The sequence below is a fragment of the Entelurus aequoreus genome, linkage group LG09 (genome assembly GCF_033978785.1).
Source record: "Entelurus aequoreus isolate RoL-2023_Sb linkage group LG09, RoL_Eaeq_v1.1, whole genome shotgun sequence".
In the NCBI taxonomy this organism is placed as follows: domain Eukaryota; kingdom Metazoa; phylum Chordata; class Actinopteri; order Syngnathiformes; family Syngnathidae; genus Entelurus; species Entelurus aequoreus.
In genome coordinates, this window is record NC_084739.1 from 46,171,318 (window position 1) to 46,184,706 (window position 13,389).

At 37.4% G+C, this 13,389-nt stretch overlaps 1 protein-coding gene across 1 annotated transcript in view; it reads right to left on the minus strand.

Annotated features, from left to right (window-relative positions):
* Positions 1-12,575: 12,575 nt before the first annotated feature.
* The window catches only part of asrgl1 (asparaginase and isoaspartyl peptidase 1), a 60,391-nt gene continuing 59,577 nt past the window's right edge, over positions 12,576-13,389 (minus strand). The window contains exon 7 of the mRNA XM_062058844.1: positions 12,576-12,825. Within this exon, the coding sequence (XP_061914828.1) occupies positions 12,611-12,825 (215 nt within the window). The 3' untranslated portion in view covers positions 12,576-12,610. The remainder of the gene's footprint in view (positions 12,826-13,389) is intronic.

Consider the following 13,389-nt stretch of genomic DNA (forward strand, 5'->3'; position numbering starts at 1 on the left):
ATTAACCAAGTTTTAGTGATATTGTTATTATAAGTGCTAACACAGACAAACTATTTAAAGCAGCGCCGTGATCACTAGAATGTGTGCCTATGTTTACCTCATCGAGTGATAAGCTGCTTCCCCGCTGCCCTGCTCATGAACGTTTTTTCTAAATCATATATCATGCCTCTTACCTGGATAGTAGAAGGACGAGGATTTGACAAGTTGGTACACTTTGACAGCTAACTTAGACCAAGAATGGCGAGAACGACACAAAAGGATGCTTGGTTCCACCCCATTTCTTCACGAGGATTAAGAGTCATTTTTCATCTAAAACGGGAATATAACAAGATTCTATAATTTGGCATCCTAATGACAGCAGACCTTATACAGTAAGTGATGTTTTATTATGTTTGTTAGCTCTCATGAAGTCTGCAGTGAGTAATAATCAGTGATGTTGTTGAAGAAAACAAGCAAATGTGATGCATTTTGTAAATTAATGCGCCGTGTAAGCTTAAAATGATCAAAATATGTAAAATATTAAATATTATTAATGTGCCTGTTACTACAATACATATGTACTTACAGTATGTATATAAAACCTTAATGGAGGTGTTTGGATGTTTTTAAGCACTTTATAGGCAGAATAGAGCGACTCCCATATGCTCCATTGTAAGCGGACTTTTGATCCCATGTATTTAATATTTTGAATGCATAAACAGAGAGAAACATATGTGATCTTGACTTACATAAGGATTGTGAATGATAGGCAAAAAATCCCCAAAAAGTGCAGTTCCCCTTTAATGATAAACCGCGATAAAAATCCTGAGGGTTAGTATTATTGTTTTGAATTAAAATTATCGACGAACCTTGATTGAGAACCAAACTTTAAAATACTCTAACTAGCCTAAATACTAACATGAATACAAGAGACATTACTGTCTTTGTCCATTAAAAAAACTACAAACACCAATCTACATTTATATAAACACATTGCTGTCTGAGTAACTAAACTATTCAATTGTGCACACTGAACCTACAAGCTGTGCTATAGAAGAGAGCGATTGATTTATACACGGAGGAATACAATAAAGGCAGAGGTGTCTAAAACAGGAGGTCAACCCACAAACCTTAAGTGAAGAGCACAACGTATGTTTTGCCTTTACCAATAAAAAAACAAACAAACACTCAAAACTTTACAAATTAAAATGGACGAAAATAAACATATTTAAACATTGAAATAACAATATGGCTCTTAAGAAGCCACAACAATAGGTAATGTTTCTCCTGCCAAGAAAGTGTTGGTGTCAATTTACTTTTTTTTTTTTTCCAAATCAAACTTGGTTAAAATATTTCATTGTGTGTGCTTTCTCAGCACCTTCAACAATACCGCGATAGCAATAATAATAATAATGACCATTTTGGTCTCAACAACAATGATATAAAACAGTTATATTGTTACACCCCGAACGCAAGCACACACACTTCTTCCACGTTTCTCTTGCTTTTCTTTGTGCTAATCCAATGACCAGTCAGTCAGGACACATTCACGACCGCACAGACAGTCAGAAATAATGAAAGCATTTCCCCCCACCCCCGTCCTGATGTTTCTTCTCTGAAAGGAACAATAAGCAGGCTGCAAAGTCACATTCAACTCCAGAGTTGAAAATTGCTGACCCCTACTCTAGGGTCACTTGTTATTGATTTTCCCTTAAATGAACTTACCTCTGTGATTTGGGGGTAAAAGGTTACAAGTGATCAAATCATAAGGCAAAGTTTACTGAAGATTACTAATTTGCTTTACAAAACACATCAAGACTAGTAAACATAAATATTCCTTACATATTAAGAGAGGGATGTCAAACGTATTTTCCATTGAGGGCCACATCACAGTTATGGCTGCCTACAGAAGGCCATTTGTAACAGTAAAAATAAATACACACACACACACACACACACACACACACACACACACACACACACACACACACACACACACACACATACATACATACATACATACATATATACATATATATATATATATATATATATATATATATATATATATATTAGGGATGCAACAGTGCGTGTATTTGTATAGAACCGTTTTGGTTCAGAGGTGTACCGAACGAGTACACATGCTAGCAGCGACCGGGCTAGGACAACATGTAAAAGTCAGAGCTGGAAGACCCTCCTGCCTCGTTAAGATCTCCGGTTTGGGAACACTTTGGCTGTGCGATACAACAATGGAGGACGGAGGTTTGTCGACATTGTTCAGCAGCTGCTTCTGACAACACGTCAAACATGTGTTGCACCTTTCCCGTTTCCGGCTCCAAGATCGTAGTCGAGGAGCGCAGGGGAGACACTCCTCCAGGGCCGATGTATTCTCGGGGGCAACACCCTTCACTCTACCCGGCAGTGGGTCTCCACAGCCCCGGACTACAGAGTAAATGACGAGTCTGGCGATTAGTTGCAAATCGTGGCTTTATTGAGGTCTTGCACACAGCCAATCCAACAAAACACTAGCCAATCCAACAAAACACTAGCCAATCCAACAAAACACTAGCCCCTCCACGCACTCACACTACCGCTCCCTCACCTTGCTCGCCCACACACTCACCTCACATGCTGTGACATATTAAAGGGCCACACACACACACATACGCTACTCTCATAACACATGCTAACCCATTTGAAGCGTCACAACCGCATTCAAGCAGCCTCTCCTCGGCGAGTCAGGCAGGGCTAAAGCAATAACAAATGTTTTTATAGCAGCAGATATAAGTCCATATTGCATTAAAAACTAGATTTTGACCCACTTCTATGGTGGAAGAACAATGAGCTCATATATCCTCTTACTGCCAAATTAGCCAGGCTGGGGGGGGAAAGAAAAGTTAATCTGAGTATGAGTTTACTTGAAACTGTTTAATGTTGCACTTTTTATATGTAGAAGAAAAGTTTTGTCATTTTATATAATCTGAGCAACAACTTGAGGCAGTTTAATGTTGATTAACGTGGACCCCGACTTAAAATAGTTTGAAAAACTTATTGGGGTGTTACCATTTAGTGGTCAATTGTACGGAATATGTACTGTACTGTGCAATCTACTAATAAAAGTCTCAATCAATCAATCAAAAAAAGTACTTTATATGTAGAAAGGTTTTGTTAAGAAACCATTCTGAGCCTTATCTTATTTAGTTTTTATTTAATATATGTTGACCACATTAACACTGGCAATGGACCCTGTGTGTATATGTATGTTATGCCATTGTTTACAAATTTGGTAAATAAATAACCAAAAAATTTATATTTTGTTGTTTTCTTACTGTTCGAAAATGAACCGAACCGTGACCTCTAAACCGAGGTACGTACCGAACCGAAATTTTTGTGTACCGTTACACCCCTAATCAAATATTGGAAATATATATATATATATATATATATATATATATATATATATATATATATATATATATATACACAAAATAGCCTCAAAATAATATTACACAATTGCCTATGCATTTAAACATATTTTTAAATGGCCAAAATTGATGGATAACTTGCTTTCCAATAACAAGCTAAGGTGACTCATATTTTTACAAAATAAATTGTGATACAGTATATACTGATATTTTTTGCATGATCATATATTAACGTTTTAATGTGTGCGATTTCATGCAGTAGATATTTTTTTTACTGTCAAAACAAACACATTTAGTAAGATGAAGTCATCTATTGACTCATTATTTCCAGGATTTCACAGGCCACATAAAATGATGTCGCGGCCCGGAATTGGCCCCCGGGGTTTTGAGTTTGTTTGAGTTTGAAGCTCTCGTACTAAGATATAAGTTAAATCAGTGGTGTGCCGTCAGGGCCAGCAAGGCCTTCTCTGCTGGCCTAACATAACCAGAAATCATGATCATAATTAAAGATAGCAGTAACTTTTAATTTACTTTCCCTAAATATCTAAAAGTATTCATAATCTCTTCATGTCACATTATGCTCCTTCCAGCGCTGTTGTTTTTAGTTTATAGAGTTTGTATCCAATCAGAACTCAGCTAGCTTATGTTGCCATGCTGTACCAAATCTGCCAGAAGCCTTCAGATTCAGCAATGCGGGCGTCCGTGCACTGTAAGTGAACGGAAACATACAGTGATAGACAGTTTGCAATAGCCAATCAGATCACACGTTGTTGTCAGTAAGGCCTTTGAGATGGCCTAAGGCAGATATATTGTGATGTTATGAGCTAGGTAACATAAGAACTTCATTACCCAGCATGCCACAGTAGTGAAGAGCATGCGCAGTAGCCCCATTTAGGTTGTTTAATGTAGACATGCCGGCAGTGGGATGTGTTTGATGAGCACGCTGTGGAGTAAACTTTCAGAACTCAGCCAACACGCCTCGTCTGCATCGTTTATGATTAGACAAGACAACACATATTTGCGAAGCCATTTTCAAGAAGGATATTTAAAGATAAACTACATCTTGTGCGACGATGTCAGCCAACTCCGGAAGCTAGCTCAGCTGTCGATGAAATGTGAGTTCAGATATTTTATTTATTTATTTTTTCACGTTTAAAATGTTTTTTGCAATTTTAATTTTGACAGTACCACATAAGATATTTTTAATTGCTGATGCGGGTTTATTGATTTTTTTAAATGACCCAGAAAATAACCCGTTTTGTACAATGCCCAGTAGTGCGTGAATGTGTTTCTGTATAGTATTTCTCCAGCAATGGTCATGTGGGGACATCAATTATGGTATTTTGAGAGGTAAGCATTGAAGTCGGACATCACTGAAGGCCTAGTTGGGAAACGCACGGCCCGCCACTGAGTTAAATATGTCATATGCAAATGTTAGCTTATAAACATTTTTGTATTTGTCAATATGTTATAACAGTGATTCTCAAACTGTGGCACATGTCCCACTAGTAGTACACCGGCTGCATTAAGTGGTATGCCAAAGAATCGCTTGATTAAAGTACAGTGTTTTAGTTTCCTAAATTCAAACAGAGTGTTACTGTTCAAACTGTGTGTAATGTTACAGTGGCCAAAAATGTTGAATATACCTGTAAATAAAATGAATACTTGGGCCTACTATGCTACTGTATTTGAATGTTGGTCATTACGGTGGTACTTGTTGAAACAAGTTTGAAAACGACTGAACACATATTTGACAGAGACAATTTGACCACTTATTTGTACTGTACATCCTGTGAGATCGGGTGTCACCTGCAGCAGACCTATCCATCCATTTTCTACCGCTTGTCCCTTTCGGGGTCGCGGGGGGTGCTGGAGCCTAGCTTCAGCAGACTTTAGTTTTAATTACTTCAGATATTTTATCCCGAAACATGTAACTTTGACAGAAGAAAAACGTGGGCAAGTCCACTGCGGAGGACGCGAGTTCTCGGGAGGATATATTCCATCATCCATGTTAAAATGTCTTCAAAGGAAGCGGAAGTAGGACCGTAATGTGGGACGCAATGACAAACAAAATAAATGTATACATACACATTAGCCAATAATGAAGTAGTTGAATATACAATTAGAATGAGTAAGAAGGTGACATTGCTCTTCGACGAAATTCAGTAACGTGCAGAAAGGTTAGTCGTCTAGGGATTCCGGATGTAACTTGAACTTACCATGAGTACTTCACTGCCGACACAAGTTGTGGGAAAGAGGGGCTTTCGGGCACTTTGCATATCAGGATGAAAAGGCAGCTTCCATCCCTCTGAAAACGTCAAAAATGTTAGGCTAAACGTCTAATGGAGGTCAAAAGCGAACTTCAGTGTTTCGTGAACGATGTGGTTCACTTGTCCTTCACGTCCAGCGTCGAGGATAAGATGAAGTCCGTGTAACTCCCGCTGGTTTTAAAATGGAATTCTTCAGGAGACACAACGAAAACAAGTTTCTTGTTGGAAAGTTGTGTCGTCGATGCTGACGGAGGTTTTTGTAGGCGCAAGAGTGGACGTCGTCCTGCCCCCTTTGCTCTGACCACTGTGGTTTTCTTTAGCGCCTGGTCACACAGCTACCCAGTTTCCGGTTTGTATGGTTCCATTCAAAATAGCATTATAATTATTATAAGTATAATTCTATATTCTAACGACACAAGTATAATAAATAAACAATATTTTATCTACCTTGTATGATTTCATCACCATTGCAGATGCAGTACAGTACATGGTGGACATTCTTACATATACGCAAAGCCTTTATTTTGGAATTAATTATTTAGTGGTGTGTTTTTGTCTGGCTATGTTTAACTTGACTGGACTATACTCACCTTGCAGAAGCAGTCTCTGTAAATTGATTTATTTTCAAATGTCAGCCCAAGTTTTTATAAAATACATTTTAATTAACAACATACTATGCATTCAACCCTCTAAATGCATTCAAAATGTAATTTAGCATTAAACAAGGATGCATAAAAAGGCAAACACGAAGACCACACTCCATTTTTTGTTTCAACCCTGTCGAAATAAATGTATAGAATATATAAACAAGTAGATTTATGTCTTTTTTAACTCTAAATTTATTTACACATGTTGAAAAATTCAAAATGTGTGTTGGCCCATCGCAGGCAACAATTGTTTCCTATGGCGAAGATGACTCATTTTAGTAACAAGACTGAAAGTAACATGAGTGAGTTTTTAGCACATGAAATATAGCCACATTGTATCTATACTAGTAGCACATTGACATTAGGCATATTTAAACAAAAATATATTTTAAGAATAAACAAGCCTGTATACGGTAACAGGACTGTCCTGTGATTTGAAACATATTTAAATATACAGAAAAATAAATGAGTCAATTTACTTTTAGCCTTCCAGTGGCCCGCAGAGCCTTTGAATGATGCCACTACCTGTGTACCATAATAAATGTAATGTAATTAATTTAACTTTGCTTTTTTTTTTAAAGAGAGAAAATACTATAGTACACGTTACATAAGGAATAAAAAATAATGTGGAAAAAACATAACATTTCTGAAGTATAAAATAATCACATTTCATACTGATAAGTCTAATTTTAGTAAACTTGGACATGCAGAAAATGTGTCTATGTAGTTTAGTTTCATCTTTTAAATTGTATTTATTAAATATCATATCAACATGCAGGAAACTATTCTTTTTTTTAGACCAAACATACATTCATAACATTGCAAAGTTTTATTTGTGCTACACTGTAGCCTATATTTAAATATATATTTTCAATGACATTGGTATATTGACTCAGATTTGTTTGCAATGTCTTCAGCTCAAATGAATAAGCAAATTAGCTCAAATAATATTGTATTTACTTGAAACATATTGATTATTTATGCTGGGACAACATGTCTAATACAAACTTGTAATTGTGCCTCAATTCAAATCTGAAAAATAAATGGAATATTTTCTGTAGGTCACTATTGCTATGAGTGTCAACTAATACCCACATCACACTGGTGCTTTCAGTGTAAACACTATACTCCTCCGCCCAGAAGTTTACTGTATTTTATCTGCTCACATATCTTCATACCTGTAGCTTTATAGTTTCCACACAAAACAAAAAAAGAAATAACATGGTGGAAAAACACAGCAGTGTTATGTGGGCCTCATGACTTGTTTAATGTGCACAAGCCGTTCTCGTAGCATTTAATTCTCTAGCATGTAGCTGGGCTGCACAGTCCACAGTGGTCCATGAGAGCTCTTACATTGGGCATACATTTATATTTATATTACGTCCTTATAGAGAAAAATGCATACTGGATTGGTGTAAGGTGAGGATAATGTGTGTTCTTTCCTCTGTGGTTGGGTGAGTTATTAAGTTAACATGTGCCAGTTCCCAAAGAGAGGGGGGATCATGCTCTCCTTCAGAATGCCAGAGTACATGTTAGAATTCATGTTACCCCCAATGAACCACATCTCCCCAGAGTTGTCAGCACTCATGCAGAAGTTAGACACGAGGTAAGACCCTATTGTCTTGGTGTTCTTTAATTTCCCAGCTATTTGATAATAATGAGGGTGTGCTGACATTTTTTTTAGTAGATAATAAATCTTTACAGCTATACAAGCTAAACGTTGACTACTCTAAAGTTTGTGGAGCTATTGTAAGGCTATCATTTAAATTTAAATGAAACACTACATTTGAAACAAACAAAAAAATAAAAATGTTATGTGAATTTTGAAAAAGATGTGTCTTCAAAATAAAAATTAGTTTTTCATGTCCGATATAGTTATGATCCACTCGAGTCATTCTTTTTAATAGATGATTTATTCGTATTTTACTTTGTCATACATTTTAATATTTAAGATAACACATTTCAGATAAAACCTTTTTTTGTACAATTTCTAATTTATTTTTTTTCATTTTCATATACAGTAGTATACCACCATTTACAGGCTTGAATGTTTCTGTGACAAAGTTTTAAGTCAAAACACTTGTATCTCAAATCAACATCTCCCACTGAAATTAAATTATATCAATTTATTTGTAGTTTGCCCCCCAAAAAGCTCAATTTTAACAGGCAACATGCCTTTTAAAACAAAACCAATTAAAAATAATAATTGTATTAAAAACAATATAGTATGATAGAATATACTAATAACAACTACAGTAGTTTTATTAAGTAATGTAATAACAATGTACAGCATTTACCTTGGAGAGTCGACTTCTGCGGTATCTCCAAGCTGCCTCTCCATCAAACACACCATCAGCAGTTTTCCATATGTTCGTGGAGAAATGTATACCGTTTGGATATTATTTTAACATCCTTAACTGACTCATTCTGCTTCTGTATGGTGCAGACTACAGTAACAGTGGTACGCTCAAATTGCTTCGCCAAGTTGGCGACAAGCCCCGTCATGTTTTTGATTGATTATGTCTTTCTTTAATTCAATGAATATCATCCACTTCTACTCAGTACTATCCTTCACACTCACTTTTTCTTTCCCATGGTAGAAAAACATAGTTACGTCCATCTCTAGCTAAGTTCAGATGTTTTGGTTGGATCTTATGGAGTTCACTGGGACATTTGATACACCAACTAATGGCGGGGATGCTTGTAACTTAAAGCATAACAATTATCTGAGAGACAGACACATATGGAGAAGCAGTTGGCATAGAAGTCCACTCTCAAAGGTAAATAATGTACAATATTATTACATTACTTTGTAAAACTACTCTACTTGTTTGTAGTGCATTCTATTGAATTGTTTGTATACAACATGTATTTTCCAAAGGTTTAATTTTCTTTTTAAAATGATGTGTTTGGAGGCGGGCAAGCACAAATTAAATTGATTTCAATTAATTTCAGAGGGAGATGTTGATTTGAGATACAAGTGTTTTGACTTTGAAACTCCGTCACAGAACCAACTAAGCTCGCAAATTGAGCTACGACTGAACTACTAAATGTGCATTTTGCAGTGATGTAGAATATGCAAGCTGTCATACTGAGATATTACATTTTGTAATCTGAACATGAAAAACTCCTTGTTTTGCGGAAATTCCAGTCATAGATAAATGAAAAGCTTACATTGTTAAAATTGTAAACACTGGAGAAAATGTACGATAGCTCATATTGTGCTCAATGTGCTGGTAATAAGTCCGGAAATGCAGTATAGTGTCATTTGACATAGGATATATGGCCTACGAGGTAAACTCTAATAAAAAGTAGATGGAAATCTTTTTCTATGGATTCAGACAAAAATGATCTTATCCATTTTCTACCGCTTGTCCCTTCTGGGGTCACGGGGGGTGCTGGAGCCTATCTCAGCTGTATATTCTAAAGAAAATTGTACCTTCTTTCCAAATGTAACTGTATGATCTGGAGTCTTTCCCAGCTGACTTCGGTACCTGAACTGGTCGCCAGCCAAACACAGGCTACACTGGAGTAGACACAAACATATGTACCAGGCCGTCCCTATATTTCTGTATGATGTCTGACAGTAGCATCCTCTAGTGGCAGCAAATTATAAAACACTCTGATTACAAGAGCTTCAGGAAAACGATTTAATAAAAATAAAAAGAATCCCCTTTAAATAGTAATGGCAATTGGATTATACTTGTAAAGCGCTTTTCTACCTTCATGGTACGCTTTGACACTATTTCCACATTCACCCATTCACACACTGATGGCGGGAGCTGCCATGCAAGGCCCTAGAGTATCTATTTTATGTACTGTATATCTGACTCCTTTTCTCATAAAAAGGCCGACGTAAAATAATTTGTGAAAACTCATTTTTCTAAAATTTTTATTTGAATGTCATCTTTAACAACTTTTTGTAAGTACTAGTCAAAGGTAAACATGATTACTAATGAAAGTTAAAGTACCAGTAGAGTGGAAAATCACAAAATGCCACAAATTCAGTCACACATTTTGAATATTCTGCTCCGAAAGCCTTCGGTAATTTCCGTAGATTGATGTCACTGGAGGAACACTTCTGCTCTCTGACCATGGTATCAAATCAGTCATACTGGAAATACATATGGTTTTCTCTTTTTTATAAATTCTAAGTCCTAGATAAATAAATACATAAACAGTCCATCAACTCTCTCTCTCGTTTGAGTCACACATTAAGAGTGTTACTAAAACGGCCTTCTTTCATCTCCGTAATATCGCTAAAATTCGTTCCATTTTGTCCACTAGTGACGTTGAGATCATTATTCATGCGTTCGTTACGTCTTGTCTCGATTACTGTAACATATTATTTTCGGGTCTCCCTATGTCTAGCATTAAAAGATTACAGTTGGTACAAAATGCGGCTGCTAGACTTTTGACAAGAACAAGAAAGTTTGATCATATTACGCCTATACTGGCTCACCTGCACTGGCTTCCTGTGCACTTAAGATGCAAATTTGAGGTTTTACTACTTACGTATAAAATACTACACGGTCTAGCTCCATCCTATCTTGCTGATTGTATTGTACCATATGTCCCGGCAAGAAATCTGCGTTCAAAGAACTCCGGCTTATTAGTGATTCCCAGAGCCAAAAAAAAGTCTGCGGGCTATAGAGCGTTTTCTATTCGGGCTCTAGTACGATGGAATGCCCTCCCGGTAACAGTTAGAGATGCTACCTCAGTAGAAACATTTAAGTCCCATCTTAAAACTCATTTGTATACTCTAGTCTTTAAATAGACCCCCTTTTTAGACCAGTTGATCTGCCGTTTCTTTTCTCCTCTGCCCCCCTCTCCCTTGTGGAGGGGGGGGACACAGGTCCGGTGGCCATGGATGAAGTGCTGGCTGTCCAGAGTCAAGACCCGGGGTGGACCGTTCGCCTGTGCATCGGTTGGGGACATCTCTGCGCTGCTGACCCGTCTCCGCTCGGGATGGTCTCCTGCTGTCCCCACTATGGACTGGACTCTCACTATTATGTTAGAACCACTATGGACTGGACTTTCACAATATTATGTTAGACCCACTCGACGTCCATTGCATCCGGTCTCACCTAGAGGGGGTTTCTCATAGTCATTCACATTGACATCCCACTGGGTTGTGAGTTTTTCCTTGCCCTTTTGTGGGCCTTGAACCGAGGATGTTGTTGTGGCTTGTGCAGCCCTTTGAGACACTTGTGCTTTAGGGCTATATAAATAAACATTGATTGATCAATGGGGGCTCTCTATTCTAACCACAAAACCCTCTAAGTAACCATCCAAAACTCATCAACAATACTCTATATGCATATCGTGACCTGAATATTAACCAAATATTAGCGATGTTGTCATTACAAGCGCTAAAACAGACAAACTATTATTTAGTGGCAGATAACGCACAGCTAAGTAGCCCTCTGTTGCTTTCCTGTGAGCCAGCGGCGATATCCTGCTGCTCCCGCATCATCGCTTCTCGGCTTGTCAAAGTTATTAAAGATTATAAATCATGCCTCTCATCTGGATATTAGGAGGACTTAGCCTTTAATCTAGAAGTTGTTCATCTGTGACATTAAATGTATACCCGGAGATGGAGACAACACACTCAACCGAAGACAGTGTCTGCAGGGTGACTTCCTTGTTAACCCTTCGTGTGCATCATGATTAATTCTTCATTAAAACGGGAATGTACGGACATCCTATCAGTCGTCATCGCAGTGAGAGCAGACATTGTACAGTAAGCTAACGTTTTATTATGTTTGTAGTTTGTATTTATTTTTTAGCACTTAGCAATACTGCTTCATGATGCTTAGTGTTTTACTAAAGCTGGATCTGTGTAGCAGAGCTTCTAAAACTTGTAGCTCATCCTCCTTGTATTCAGTAACAACAATATAAGTTTCTGATAATAATTTTTCCCAAAGTAATCGTTGTTGGCTCTCACAAAGTCAGCATTATTTGCATAGTTGTTGGTGATGAAGAGGTCTGCGGTTCCTACATCTATGTCACACGAGCACGTGACTGGCAAGCTCATTTTCTCTCAAAATGGCTTGGGAATCTCCGTGAGATTGATAGTATTTTGATGTATTTACTCGCAAACTTTGAAAGTCTTTCAGTGTCATACATCAGATATATATGATAATAGCCTTAATTTAGAGGCAGCTTGTTTTTCCACTCTTTTGGTACTTGAAAGACGATTACTAATGAAAGTTAAAATTGATTACTGATGAAAGTTAAAGATGATTACAAACCATAGTTAAAGATGATTGTGATTAGCCTCCATTTGTCAGTGGGGCTCATCAAGGCCTTGGGTAAAGTGCTCCCCGCTGTTTATGCCGTAGTGTAGCGTGTCCTTCTGGACTGCAGCCCATGCCAGTTGAAGACTGGAGCAGCGAGCGGCCCAGTGACCCTGAGGATCCAATGTCACCACACCGCCCAGTCCCTGCACTCTGGACTTCATGTAAGCCAGGGCCAAGTCGCTGGCTTCCTCTACTGATTGACCTGTGGACAAGTACAGTGCCTTTAAAAGAAGAATATATGCTATTGACATGCAAACCTTGATCAACTGTGCAAATGCAAGCAAGAAAGATTACATTTACTGTAGGCCATTACTCTATATGAAAAATGACAACTGTGCAACAAAATCAAGTAAAAGAACCTCATAAAAAGCCCACTAAGACTCATGATAGCCACTTGCCTTGAAATGTATTACACATGAGTAACCAGCAGATAGAGCTCGTTCTCGGATTATCAAACGTGTATCAATGTGGTTTACTTTGCAAAGCAGCCTTGGTTTCACCATTCCTAGATTGTTTTCAGTACAATTAACTTAGTGGTGTGTGATTAAACATAACATTTTTTAATGTGCATTTTCTAACTGACACACTTTTATATGTCCTTAAGGGTTAATAAATATAAGTGTTCCCACTTAAAACACCCATGTTTTGTTTGACTAGCTGTCATAACTGAATTAAGTAGATTGTAAGAAAGTCGAGTAATGAAGTAGTATGTGTATTATTCTTCTGAGCTTCTGGTTATGGCTATTTTGATGTCTATGTCTTTGAC